The sequence below is a fragment of the Parasteatoda tepidariorum genome, chromosome 10 (assembly GCF_043381705.1).
Source record: "Parasteatoda tepidariorum isolate YZ-2023 chromosome 10, CAS_Ptep_4.0, whole genome shotgun sequence".
Classification (NCBI taxonomy): Eukaryota; Metazoa; Arthropoda; class Arachnida; order Araneae; family Theridiidae; genus Parasteatoda; species Parasteatoda tepidariorum.
In genome coordinates this window covers 71,331,945-71,346,933 of record NC_092213.1, presented here as the reverse complement: position 1 = coordinate 71,346,933, position 14,989 = coordinate 71,331,945, and the positions used below count along the sequence as shown (strand labels likewise).

The 14,989-nt window shown below is 32.7% G+C and overlaps 1 protein-coding gene across 1 annotated transcript; it reads left to right on the top strand.

The window, feature by feature from the left end:
- The first annotated feature begins 7,961 nt into the window (after nucleotides 1-7,961).
- Nucleotides 7,962-9,428, top strand: LOC107453127 (uncharacterized). The gene has a single exon (XM_016069820.2). It carries the CDS (start codon nucleotides 7,962-7,964, stop codon nucleotides 9,426-9,428), a length of 1,467 nt encoding a protein of 488 aa, XP_015925306.2.
- Nucleotides 9,429-14,989: the final 5,561 nt, after the last annotated feature.

Below are 14,989 nucleotides of genomic sequence, written 5' to 3'. Positions count from 1 at the left end.
AATGGTTGTATGGCTTAAGGTTTATGTTAAAATATAGCTATTGTGCTTTTGATGTGATCATTCCAGGTGAGTTTGCTATTGATTATAAGGCCAAGATAATTTGCTTTTTTAACTATTGGTATTGGTATGTTGAACATTTTTGGTTGAAGTTGTGGAAGTATTTTAATTCTTCTTTTTTGTATAATTAATATTTGTGATTTTCCAGCATTTACTGCAGTTTTCCATTTTAAGCACCAGTCTTCTATTTCGTCTATATGGTCTTGTAGTTTTTGAAGAGCATGATTTGGGTTTCTGGATTTAATAATAATACCGGTATCGTCTGCGTAATAGGCTGTTATGCTGTTATAATCGGCTTTGTTTATAGGAAAATCATAAGTGTATAATATGTATAATATCGGTCCCAGAATGCTGCCCTGTGGTACTCCGGCTGTGATGTTTCTCTTTGTGGATTTTTTGTTTTTGATGGTGATTTGAAATGTTCTATTAGAAAGATAGCAGGATAGGAGTTTGATTATGCCGGGTGGAAAATTCAGCTGTATGAGTTTATATATTGTACCAGTGTGCCATACTTTATCAAATGCTTTGGATATGTCGATCATCAGGAAGGCTATTGTTTCTTTATTTATGATTGCTCTGCCAGTATAGTCTATTATTCGGAGTAACTGTTTGGTGGTATCTAGTTTTTGTCGGAATCCATACTGTTCGTCGGGGAGGGCTGTAAGAAGTGGTTTTATTCTATTGTAGATGATTTTTTCGTATATTTTTCCAAGTATGTTAAGTAGACTGATTGGGCGATAACTCTCAGGGCAGCTTGGGTTCTTATTTTTCTTGAGAAATAGAATGACTGATGCGTTTTTCCAGATTTGTGGGTAGTAATTATGAGCAAGGCAGACATTAAAAATATGCGTGATTTTGCAGATGTAGTTGTTTGGTAATAGTTTTATCATCTTATTCTTTATCCCGTTCTCACCTGGATCGGAAAATTTACATCTTTCTTAAATTGAACGATAGATCGTTAAAAGTTCAGATTACTGGTAGTCTTATTTTCGACAGAAATTTTTAAAATTTTATACGTAAAATTTATGTTTCTTAAACTAAACTATAAAGCTTTTTCTTTGAGCATTAGTGCATTTTAGAAATAAATTTAGAAATTTGTTTGGATCGTCATTAAATCTATCCTTATCGGCAAACATAATCTATGTGACAAAAATTAATATTCAATTTTTAAAGATGTTAAATATTTATCCAAAATTAATCATTATCGGCAACTTTATATTTTATAGAATTTTATTTGATAAAAAAGAATTATCTACTACATAACACAAAAACATCTTGATAACCTATTTAAATTTGATATTTTGCTTTTAATTTTTTTAAATACTTAGAAAACAGTATTTTATTTGCTTCAATAGCATTGTCCGCTGAAGTGGAAATAGGTACGAGCACAAAAAAAGCACTTTTTGTGCTTAAAATATTTATTACTTCTAAACTGTTAGCTCTATCGTCATGGAATTGGTTTTAATTGTAAAAAACTGCATCGAAAACAAAATCTCTTATCAGAGCATAGTTCTATTCACCCTTTCTTCCACCTTTTGATCCAGGTCGCGTAAAACCATGAAACTTTTTATCGGGCAGTGGTGAACTGCGCTCAATAATTGCCTAAATTATAATTCCCACCCCTAACAGTATGCTGATTGCGCTTCTAGTGGGTTACGCTTCTGTGTAGGTCACTCTTCTCATTAACATATGAGGGTTGCAATTTATAAAAGTCAAGCACTATCTTGGCAACCGGCTTCTACTTGGCCGAAGAATATATCAAAATATATTATGCCAAGTTATTAAATTTGAGATATTGCAATCAGGATTAGATTTGCAATTAGAATAAAATGCGTTTAAAATTGATTTATTTAAGCTTTAAACTGACTATTCTCAGCAAATTTAAGAACTGCTTAAAAAACTTACTCTTTTTTTTCTTTAATTATTTTTTCTCATATATATCTATGGATATTTTTATTTCACGATTTTTGTTATTAATTTAGTACAGGACATTATTTGTGCCATTAATTAATACATACTTTCCTTCTGAAATAAAAAAATTTTTTAATAAGAAGAGGTCTCTTCATACGGTAACTTACTACTTATCATTTTAAAAATCTTTTCAACATTTTTATTTAATGATAATTTTTAGGACAAAATTCATAGATTTTATGAGAGTAAAATCATTAGCTTAAATATTTTTATATTAATATGAGTATTTATATAAATCTTTGTCGAACTTATAGTTTATATAAATCTTTGTCAGCTAGTTAGATTTAACAACCTAAAGAAAGATTTTTTAAAAAAATTGTGTTACTTTTCCTGTGATGTATAGCTATGCCTAAGAAAATTGATGCTTAAATATTTTTCCAAATATATACTTTTACATGTATACTTTTTCTATTTTAAATGTAAACCTTTCATTCAATTTATGATGCTTTTAAGAAAAACATTAATATAAAACTTAACTATTTTGTCTATTCATATTTCGATGTCTCCGAGCCGTTTGCGGTAAATAACGGTCTTCGTTGCGCGTTGTTGCACGTCTATGCCCTTGCCCCGATCTTCGGCCTGCATTTCCTGTCTCCAAAAAATGGTTTCAGATCCTGGAAATCACACTTTGTGAAACTCCAGTGGCTTCTGCTACTTCGACTTATGCAAACATAAGGTTGAAGGGGGCCATAAGTCAAAGGTGGGTCAAAAAAAAAAACCTTTGCGGGCAACAAATCTCCAAGCTTCTGATTCGGTTAAATGACTTCGTTAAGACATCGCACACAACGCGCTTTCTAAATGCTGATCATACTTTTTCCGCTCTGTCTTAAAATCAAATTCGCTACAGCTAAAGAGTCGTCTTTAACAAACTCAAAATTTGCATACTGCCGAGTTTGAAAATGAGAAAAACTTCCATTTGTGACCCTCTTCTTCCATTTCAGGCAACAAAAACAAATTTGCTTTTACCGTTATTTTATTCAAGAATTACAATATTCTTTAAATTTCTGGAGCTGTGTATTTGAAACTTCATGACGTAGTCTAAGTAAGCTTATACTCACTTACGTTTATTTACCTACGTTTACTTTAAATGGTAGTTGCAGCGTGCATAGGTCTTTCTTAACGCCTGAATTTAAACTTGGACAGGTGTTTTAACGAAGTACCTGCCCGCGAATGCGGGCACCTCACTTCTTCATCTATTTATTGGCCCTAGGGCACCTGTGTGAATTTAAACATGGTTATTGAAATATTATATAAAATTTTCTTTAAAAAATGTAGTGGTCGATCTTTAATGATAGAGATTAACAATGATTAAGCTTAATATATCTTTTTTTTAATTTCGAGCCTTCTTAAATTGTGGTCATATTCATATAAAGTAATATTTGCTGTCTGTTTTATCTCTATTACTTTGTATTTAGAGTTTTCTTAATGAAAGCTTCCATTTTGCTACTTAGTACATATTTATTAAATAAGAAATAAATAAAATTAGAATATTACAAGTGTTTTAAAAGTGATTATTAAAAAAAATGTTTTGCCAACATACATTAAAATCAAAAATTATAAGATACGCCTACTTTTTACTGTGTGGTGTAAGAGAAAAAGTAACGCCTACTTATTAGTCAAAGAATTATTGCATTCATAGGTACCCATGTCGGCGATACCGTCCCGTGTTCTCATAGTTATTAAGTTGGTACCCGGTCAAAGATGGGCCTTTTCTCATTCTTCTTGAAATATTGGACATTGTGATGTGTCAGTAAAATAACAAGAACGCACATGTGATGTAGGATAGGGATATAAACTGTGTTTTAAGTTGATCGAGATGAAATTACTGTAAAGAAACAATGATTGCATACTGGCGCTGCATATTGGCATTGGTATGTTTTCTGTGGGACAGTCATTATATATTACATATAAGTATAGTTTTTCATTTTTATGGTGTAAAACTTCATCAAAAGTTTTTTTTTTTTTTGTCTACTTCAGAGAACTTCTCAGTACTAAGGACTACTAATAAATCATATTTATGCTGGTTTATCCTTTTATCAATAAATGTATATTGGTTGTGCTACGGATAGTGATTTTATTTTATTTTATAACCGTCGTTGAACAGCCGACCCAATTTCATGGGTTTACGACTACTTACGTTCAACTCCGTAGCCTTGTAATTTTGAACCAATCCAGAAAACAAGGAAACTCCTGGATCAGTACCCCCAGAGGTATTGATTTGTTGTGGGAACATGGAGGACTTTGAGACTCGACAGATTTAACGTGCATCAGTCATCATTTACTACACAGGAAGTCTTCGGCCGGCGAGGATCGAACCCACGACCTCTTGGATATGGGCCCAGCGCCCTACCGACCAGGCTATCCCGGCCCTACGGATAGTGATTGTAGCATCTACACTTTTCAAAACCAACTAACTTGTGCCGACAGAGACTGAGAGACCGGGAATATAAATACAGAGACGCGAAAAAGTATTTTTGACTGGTTACAAAATTTAAGTTATTTTCAGTCTGGTATTTTTCATTTTAAGTAGTTTTTTCACCACTGCCTATCAAATATTTGAATTACCATATAAATACCAACTTTATTGCAGAGGGGACGTGTAAATACTCTTATTTTATAATTTTTACTATTTAATTCGCTACCAATTTATTAAAACTTTTGCAGAAAGCTTGCAGCCCCGTGCCCGTATCCCGAGTGGCAAGAGAGTTAGCATCCTTGTAAATATTTTTGAGGAGTGGTCTTTTAACGCATTATTCTTTAGTATATTCGATTTCTAGGGATTTTACTCACCACTACTTCTAAATAGTTCAAATACATTAGAACATAGTTCAAAGAAGAAATTCCATCTACTTCTAATCAGACTTTATTCTTCCGTCGCTTTTATTGCTCAATAACTGCAGAGATGCCAACTGCTCCGGTCCGGACACGCCAAAATAATTAAAAGAACGATAAATAACTACTAAGTAAATTTTACAAATATTTGACTATTTTTACTTGCTTTTAAAGAGGAACAGCATGCCATTAATAACATAAAGTGGTGAATTATATAAGCCTACGAATGATTTAGAAATAGTGGTGGATAAAAATCTATTAAATTTACTAAACCAAGAATCACAATTGATAAACTACCACTTTAAAATATGTATTTGCTGTCCAGAGCAAGTTGGCATCTCTGTAACTGCTTGGAAGCGACTAGTGCCGAAAGACAGATACCACAACAAATACGCTCCCATTAAAGCATTATTAAATCTCTATTCCACCCTACCATGGCTGAAAGCCTTTATATAGCAAGACGGAAAAGAGAAAAAAATGCATACCTGCCAACTTTCACTCTTTCCGAGAATGGATTTTCAGAGTGGTTGTAAAACAATAACCGAAAATCAATCTGATTCAAAAATATATTTATATTTTGATCCCGTTGAAATTTGCTTGCGTAAAGATTATTATGCTTTCATATATTTATTGTAATTATTCATATGTAGTGGTGGTCAGACTCATCTATAATTATCATTATAATTCAAAAAGTTAATTGGAATAACCTGAGTATTGCTACTACTTTAAATATGAAAATAAAATCTTCCGGAAAATCCGGAAGAGTTGGCAGGTATGAAAATGGTACGTAAGACATTTCATTCCAGCATTTTTTTCGAAAAAAATAAAATATCTGTAACTATCAAGATTTCTTTTATAATTTCAGCATATTTACAAAGCTTCTTATTTTCCAAGATAAAGTTGATATTGTTGAATAGTTTAAAAAAGGAAAAGTAAACTCCTCCCAGAAACTAGCTATATCTGAAAAGGTTTTACTACCAGCCTTTTCTCTTTTCCGCCTCGCTTTCACCCCTTCCCCCTACTGCCTATAAACTATAACATCATAGTCAGAACTTCAATGATCCTCTATAACACACTATTACTTTTTAACTTCACTTGCATTTCATCGAAACACCACAAAGTTAAAGCTAACGATTTATGGGGAAAGGGTCGAAAGCCTCCACACGGTTTTTTTGTAGGTAGTCCGATCAGACCACTATAAAAGAGAACTAATTTGTTAAAAAACCATTCAATAAGAAATATATTAAAAATTAGAAAGTGGTAGCAAATATGTGTCTAAAAATTTGTTTAATTTATGAATATAATTGGTTTGTTTTATTCACTTGTCTACCACTACAGATTCAATTCTCAAATATATATCATAAATTCCTCTCGAGTCACTTCTTGAAATAGAATATGGGTTCATGCGCACCACACAAGTGGCTCGCTTATTAAACAATCTGAGCAGACTACTTATAAGAAACCGTGTGGAGGCTTTCTGATATAGGAGGTGATGCCCAGATGCTTTATACAGTTCTGTTCAGTTCAAATCTCCAGGCGAAGTGGCATCAACCGATTCGTCGGATTTTGGAGACATATAATGGGGCGATGTGTGAAGAGGGAGCAATTTACGTCTCAATTTTATTCGTATTTAAAAGGAAAATTCCTACAAACTATTTCAAACCAAAGTAAACTGAAAGAAATACATAAAAATTTGCTAAAATTAGTATTTTTAATGAATTTTGAAATTTTATTAGGCGCATGCATGAACGAATGTTATAAATGCTTACAAACATTTTTAACTTACTTAAATAGTTCTATAGCTTACTTTTCAACATAACTTCTTCAAACAGCAGAAATGCCAACTGCCCCTCCTTCTGCAAAAGTTTTTGCGTTAGACTTGCGGAATTATGATTAAAGACAAGTTAAAACTCAAAATGTATGTCTTCGTGCCCGATTTTTGTTTCTTAAAACTTCAACGCCACAAATTATTTACATATCAAAGGCTGTCTCTTTCGAACATTAGGATTACTGACTTTAGGCTAGGCGCAAACAGTTTAACCCTTTGGCTACTATCGGGACTCATTTGTCCCAACAAATGTTTAAAAATTACTAATGGGGTGAAAAGCACTTAGAAACTCATTGTAATATGTCCCAGTCGTAGAGTCGAATCATGTATACGTGTTTCATGTGTCGAATATCCCCTAGATGGCGCTAAAGGGTTTTTTTTGCATGAAATAGCATTGTGATTTCGCGCTGGGACAGATGTATCCCACTAGTATTCTTCATTGGGACAGATATATCCCATTCGTATTCTTGATTGGGATTGTTATGTCCATTCATATTTTATTCATATTTTCTCAAATGAACATAGAAAAAAAGAACAAATATGAGTTGTCCAATGTGTAATGTCTGGTTATGCAAAGATTGCTTCACCCTGTATCATACCATGTAAGAAAAAGTCCATATAATAAATTTTTCCGGAATGATAAATGTGCTTGTAGTAAGTCAATCACAACAGGTGGGACATATGTATCCCACCATTAAATACGGCGGGACATATATGTCCCAGTCTCTAAATTGATAACCGCTTGTCAGAAAAATCCCAAATACTGAATTTGCCTTATTTGTGACTATTTTGTCCATTTGAATAATAAACGGAACAAAAAAATAATTTTTTTTAAATTCGTAGTCAAAGGGTTAAGAACGCCTTTGCCCCTTTCTTTTGGGTAAAAAAATATATCCTTATTCATTCAATTTTTTTAATAAGCCTCACTAAAATATTCGCAGCAAGATCTGGGTAATCTAATGTTTTTATTCGTTTTCCCTACATTTTCCTTAATTTTTGAATGAAGTTTTAACAATTTGTGATGATAAATGACAAATCATTATATATACATTTTTAAGTAGATTTTCGGCGAAAGAAAAGTAAAAAGAGTGTGTCAGATTCTGGATCACAAAGAACATATATTTTAAAAAATTTGGCTGAAAAGATGGAACATGTTCCCTTGAGAAAAGAAACTCGCATACACTCTTTGTTTGGTGGTCATAAATCAGATAAATTTGAACACACGTGTTGTAGAATTAGATAAAGGAATCCAGAGAATAACTTGACTTGTAACATGGAAGCTTTAGATCAAGCATCTATTTGTGATACTATAACACCTGTTAGCTCTGGACCCTGGTTAAAAGAGCTTGAAGAAATGAATATAAAGTTGTCAGACGTCGGAAATGAGTCACAACCAGTTCAAATTCTGCTCAGAGCTGACGTAATAGGAAAACTTATGACTGGAAAACGAAGAGTATTGGCCAGTGGATTAGTAGCAATAGAGACACTACTGGGATGGACTTTAACAGGGAAAACACCTGAATATGATTTACCATCAAGCAACGCAATGTTGGTTACTTCCCTTTTTGTAAAAGAAATAGATATTTCTGAGCTGTGGAGATTAGATTCTTTAGGAATAAAAGATCCTTCAGAACAAAAATCTAGAGAGGACCTGCAAGAAGCCTCAATGGAACATTTCTTAAATACAGTGAAAGTTGAAGGAGATGACCCTTTTATAGTTAGTCTGCCATGGCTTGATGGGCATTTGCCTTTGCCAGATAATTATGATTTGGCGTTAAAGAGATTGCAAATGACAACACGCAAGTTGAAAACCGACAAATTGTATGATGCCTATGGAGAAGTGTTCAAGGACTGGGAGAAAGAGGAAGTAATTGAAGAGGTTCCAAAAGAAGACATGGGGATACCTTGTCACTACTTACCTCATCGACCTGTGATAAAGGAGAGCAGCACAACTAAAATTAGGCCCGTGTTCAATGCTTCTTCTAAGAGAAAAGGAGTTCCTAGTTTAAATGATTGTGTAGAGAAAGGGTTAAATTTGATAGAAGTAATTCCCCCAATGATAAATAAATTTCGAAGATATAAATTTGGTGTAACAGCTGATATACGTAAGGCTTTTTTGCAAGTAAGTCTTTATGAGAATGATAGAAATTTCTTGCGATTCTTATGGTATGGAGAAGATGGACAGCTGAAACAATTTCGAAGAGTTGTGTTTGGCGTTTCCTGTAGTCCGTTTTTGCTTGGAGCCACTATTCAATACCATTTGAATAATAAACTAGAGGAAGCAATGGGAGGGAATGAAAAATACCCTAAAGAGATTATACAGGAACTAATATGCAGTTTTTATGCAGATAATTGCCTCACAAGCGTGAAAACTGAATCAGAGTTGAAACAATTCATGGAAATTGCTACTAATATTATGGCTGAAAGACAATTTGATTTACGAGGGTGGGAGTCTATTAACCCATCAGAATCTAATTCTAGTGAGACCAACATTCTGGGAATGAAGTGGAATAGACAAAGTGATACTCTTTCCATAAATATTCCTGATGTTAATGAAACAAAGAATGAAGTGATCACAAAGCGAAATATTTTATCTGCTTCATACAGAGTTTTTGATCCCATAGGGATAACCAGTCCAGTTATGATGCGTCCAAAACTCTTGCTACAAAATTTGTGGAAGTCTAAAATTGGTTGGGACGCTGAAGTTGATCTAAAAACGAGCGAAGAATTTCTAAAATAGTTAAATGAGCTTGAATATCTGAAGAATGTAAAGGTGGCAAGATGGTTGCACTGCGATAAAGGAGTGGGAAATATTTCCCTTCATTTTTTTGTGATGGAAGCAAATATGCCTATTCGGCAGTAGTCTTTCTGCGAGTTTGTTATGGGACTAATGTTTATGTACAGCTGGTACAAAGTAAAACAAGAATTGTCCCTTGTGGGAAGAAAGAGACAACAATTGCAAGATTAGAACTTCTTGGTGCCACCATATCTGCTCGTCTTTCCATTGAGATCCGAAAGGAGTTTAAAACCGCGATGTATATTTTTGGACAGACTCCACCACAGTGTTAGCTTGGTTGAAAACGTGGGGTGTATTCGTGCAGAACCGTGTTCAAGAAATTAGGAAACTGACACCAGTTCAAGCATGGGGACATTTACCTGGATCCTTGAATCCCGCGGATCGGCCAAATAGAGATTGTTCAGCTAAACAATTGCGCCAGTCAAAATGGTGGGATAGTCCCTGTTGGCAGTATTTTCCATCCCGTGAATGGCCAACTAACGACTCAGAGGAAGATGTCAATGAAGAAGAAGTGATTAGAGAAAAAAGAAGAACGATCGTATCTTCAATTGTAAATATTGAAATTACAGAAATATTTTTTTATTTCCTATGATCTGCACAATCAGTCTGCCCGATGAGCAGACCTAGTGCGTTCTCCGGAAGTGGTATCCACTCTTTCAGGACCACCACAATGGGTGAGATACCGTTGGCCATGTTAATTTGGACGTCCTGTTTCTGCCACACTAGATGGCAGCACCAAGACTATTTGGATGCTAAAGTGTACTAGGAATTTAATTTTGCCGGAAATGCCTAGAGCCAATAAGGCACTCCAGGGATCTTTTACATGCCGCATAATCATACGACATGGCCGTTAATTACAGAAATATGGAGCGATCATTTTTCCTCTTACAGTAGAAACATCAGAGTGGTGTCATGGATTCTTCGTTTCATACATAACACATCACATGAAAATAAATTAAAAGGTAACTTGAGCTATGAAGAATTCAAAGAAGCAGAAACTCACGTTCTCAAATCGATACAATTAAAAGCGTTTCAAGATGAGAAGTTTCTTAACAAAATGCAAGCATTTAGAGATGAAAAGGGATTACTGCGAATATGAACCAAACTTGTAAATAGTAATGAAACTGAAGATTTTAGATTTCCCATTCTTTTACCTGGTAATAGTTTCGTTATGAAGTTAATACGAGAAGAGCATGCTGGATCTTCCATCGTACTTGTCAGACTTAGGGAGAAGTTTTGGATTCTTAAGGCTAAAAAGTTAGTAAAAGAAGTCATTTCTAAATGTGTGACATGCAAGCGTTTCAAATCTAAACCAGTTGAAGTTCCCTTCGCTCCGCTGCCTAGAGAAAGAGTTACCTTGACAAAAGTCTTCGAGGTAAGTGGCGTAGATTATGCTGGTCCTCTCTACCTAAAGTCAAAAGGAAAAGCTTGGATCGTTTTATTTACGTGCGCCGTTTTACCGAGCGGTCCATTTTGAACTGGTACAATCACTCACCACAGATGCTTATATCCAAGCCCTCAGACGAATCATTGCCAGACGATGCCGGATTTTAATCCTTTATTCCGACAACGGCTTGATTATTTAGTATTCGAATTAGTTAGGTTTTGTAAATATCACTAAATTTAGATTGCTGTAGAATTAATATATGCTTGTTAAGTTTTAATTCGTATCTGTTTATTCATCTGTAGAACTTGTAGTTCATTTGAATAACACAAAAAGGCGTCCGCAATATTTATTTCAACTTATTAACGACAATGATTTTCTTGATTACTCTCCACCGAATGCAACGAAAACAAATATCGAAATCTGAATTTATATTGCTTTCAATCTACTACAATGGGCTTTCGTACCGGTTTCTGGCAACAGCTAAGTTTCTTTTGTCGAACTTGCTTGCAAGACCTATCACGTGAAACGGAAGCTGTCATCTGATCTCACGTTCTTTTGTTTTAATTTTCAGTTTTGATTGTGAAGCGCCATCGAAAATTCTTATTCTCATTAAAAAATAGAGAAAAAAAACTTTTGCTTGCTCGATGGTATTACTTGGTTCATATACTGTAGTCAAATCGGAAGCTGGAACTAGCATCGAATTTGATTGGCTATGGAGCTCAGCAATTGGCACAAAACTGAAAGTAATGACAACATGGCATCACGGAGAATGAATGTTGTCTACTCGTTAAACGAGATTTTCTTTGCCGTTTCTCCAGGTGGAGAGACAGCTTTAGACAATTCCGCATCACTTACATCAAATTTGCAATCTTTTTTTCAGTTTTGAGGAAATTAAATGCAATATTCCTAATCAGAATTTTTCATATTAAAATTTCTTCAGGAATCAATAGCAAAAAATGTGAAGTATTAAATACCAACCTCATTGCCTGTTAACCTCAACGAAACTAAACAAAATGACAAATACTACACGATTAATGGGAAAATCATGTTATCTTGTAATCATTATTACAAGTAATTGATTACTGTAATTGAAAAATGTAATCAATTATATATTAATCAGGTTTACAACTGTAAATAAAGTTGACATCACGATTATAAGTAATTGATTACTGTAATTGACTGTTGTAATCACGATTACAGGTGAAATCAAAATCATGTTATCTTGTAATCATGATTAGAAGTAATTGATTACTGTAATTGAAAAATATAATCAATTATATTTTTGCCAACTCTGATATATATAAAGCTTATTATATCTAATATGGGGGACATAAACTTATTTCACTGTGATAGCAAGTATTTAAGACTGCCTCCTCACCAGTAGTTGCTTTCTATTAATAGTATATTTAAGTAAGTCCAGCTTTTGTAATTATTTAATGTAATTTTGAGTCAAATTGATGCAATTATTGCATGTTTTATAAACTAATAACTGTAAATAAAAGAAATCAAGTGATATTTAGCTAACTATGCAATCTTTTCTTATCAGCTCAATTGATTTAGATGAGTAGAGATGATTTGTTTTATGTTTAATTAATGCCAATTTAAGGTCATACGTCAACAATAGATGTAAACTAAATTGATGGTGTAATATTATTCCATTGCTAAAAGTGTAACGATTTATTCTGTAAAAAATAAATAAGTAATAAAATTATGGTACCAAAGCAATAAAAATTATACGGAGTAAATTTTTATTTCTCTCTTTTTTTAAATAATTTAATTAAGCAATAAATTTAACTAAGCATAATACTTACTGAGATTGTGGATAGATTTTAAAACAAACATTTAATTTCCAATTTATTGAAATATACAAAAATAAAGAAACAAAAACAATTAATGATACTAAATGTATGAAAAATTATTTTAAAAAATTGTATGAGAATTGTACTTTTTTTCATCTTCCTTTATAGGCGATTTTCCGTAAAACTCGGCTGATTAAGAAGAAAATAATAACAATTTATTATTTGTTTACTTTAACTTCATATTCTGAACTTTGAATTGAAGAAAATAAAGAAATAATCAAACTAAAATTTTATTCGCATTTCTTATATTTTTTTATTAATTATATACGATCGAAGTTTTACTTTAAATCAACTATGTAAATATTAAAACTATATAAGAAAAACCGAATCAAATCACAAAGCATTATTTTTTGTCTTATTCAATAAAATGGTTTTTAAAGGTCTAACAATAGATTCATTAACAAGTTAGTCGAAAATACCCAAGAAATAATAAATTTAATCGATTATATAACACTTTTTAAAAGCTTCAGTTATAAGACTTTATAAAAAAAATGTTAAAACACAATTTATACATCATACAATTATAGGAGATAGTTTTTTAAATCTCCCTTCAAAAAAACACACTACTTGGTTACATTTTTAAAACACATGGCCCCCTCTCAGTCATCCGTTGCCACCCTCAGCAACAAGTGAAGGAAAATATCACTATGGTGATTTTGGTTGGTTGGCGCGGGGCCGGAGGCCATAGCGACCAACCCGTTTGTGATAATTATAAATTTTTCGCAAAGATTCCGAAAGGGGAGAGCATCTGCTTCTGGTTGCTAATGGCAACCCGATACCGATCAGCATACCCTCCAACTGCTACGGAATTTCCGTAGTTTTAGAAATCTTCTTTTCAGACGGTAGCAAAATTAATGTCTTAATATTTAAAAAAAACTAATTTTAGCGAAACTTGTTCACTATTACTTATAAAAGTGCAGGCCATATGGCTAGATTCTTAAGTTCTGATAAAAGTTTCATGAGAGATCCATTTGCTTTAAAAATTTCTTCTTTGGTTCGCTACCACTAGAAAGAATTATTTTCAAAATCCTCATAAGTTGGAGGGTATGGATCAGTCATGTGACCAGTGCACTCTATTGTCACCCAGGGCAGGGCTAGTTCATTCCTCTCTTACAGCTGAAGCTACGATTTCCCTCCTCATGACGTCGCGCCGCACACAGATCTCGGAGATCCCAAGCAAAGATATTATGAAAACTATGCACCTTTCTCTCTGTAAAAATAAGTTCGACTTTTTCTCGATATTAGCTTTCAAACTTTACACAATTAACACATTATTTCCGCTCAAAAACATAGTACGAAAAATTTTCTTTGCCATAATATAAATAAAAAATACCATTTTAAACTAATGAAAATATTTTACTAGTTATCATAATTGACATTATAAATACTTCATTTTTTAAAGTTTCAATTTTAACTTTTATTATTAAAAAAAATGAAAGCATATATCGACACTTTTTAGCTCTATATTGTTCGATGACAATAATTTGTAAAGTTGGGTAAAATTTGGAATCCTGATTTTAAAATATGCTGTTAATGGCAATTTGTTCATACTTAATCATTAGGAAACAACAACCTTAAACGCTAATTACTGAAACAAAAGAATAATTTAGTTTCCTAATAATATTAACAATTTTACAATTGTTTATAGATATTTAAATTTAAGAGAATATAATTTTATAAACAATCATAAATATTTAGAATAACTACATGAAATTAGGAGAATTTTAACTATTAATTATTTATATTTTTCATTTAAGTTATTATTCTCTTTTACTTGTTCCTTTTTCACAATTTTTTTTGCCTGCTTTTCCTTTTTAAATGCATTCCACAACAAGGTGACAGCACAGTATTAAGGTGCCTATGTTTGTATTGACCTTTGTGTTTAGATTCTATTTCGTTAAAATTAATTGATTATTTTGAATGTTTGTTCTAAACTGTCTAATACACAACATTGAATTGAGACTAATATCTGTATGCTTACCAGCCAGCGTAACAAATCAGTTGTAAATAAAAGGGGGGGGGGGGTAGAAAAACAAATTTCTTTTCATTTTCTCTTAAATTAACAATTCAAAGGCTATTGTAATATCCCTGATGTCAGAATTTTGGTTATATAATATTTTTAACCCAATTATGTGATTCTGTGGAGATGGTAATTGTGATGTCACAATAGGCATTAGATATTTCCTAGCTTTTAAAATTTATTTAATTTTAAAACTTCTTTTTTTTAACATTCTTAATGGAATTATAATTAAATTAAA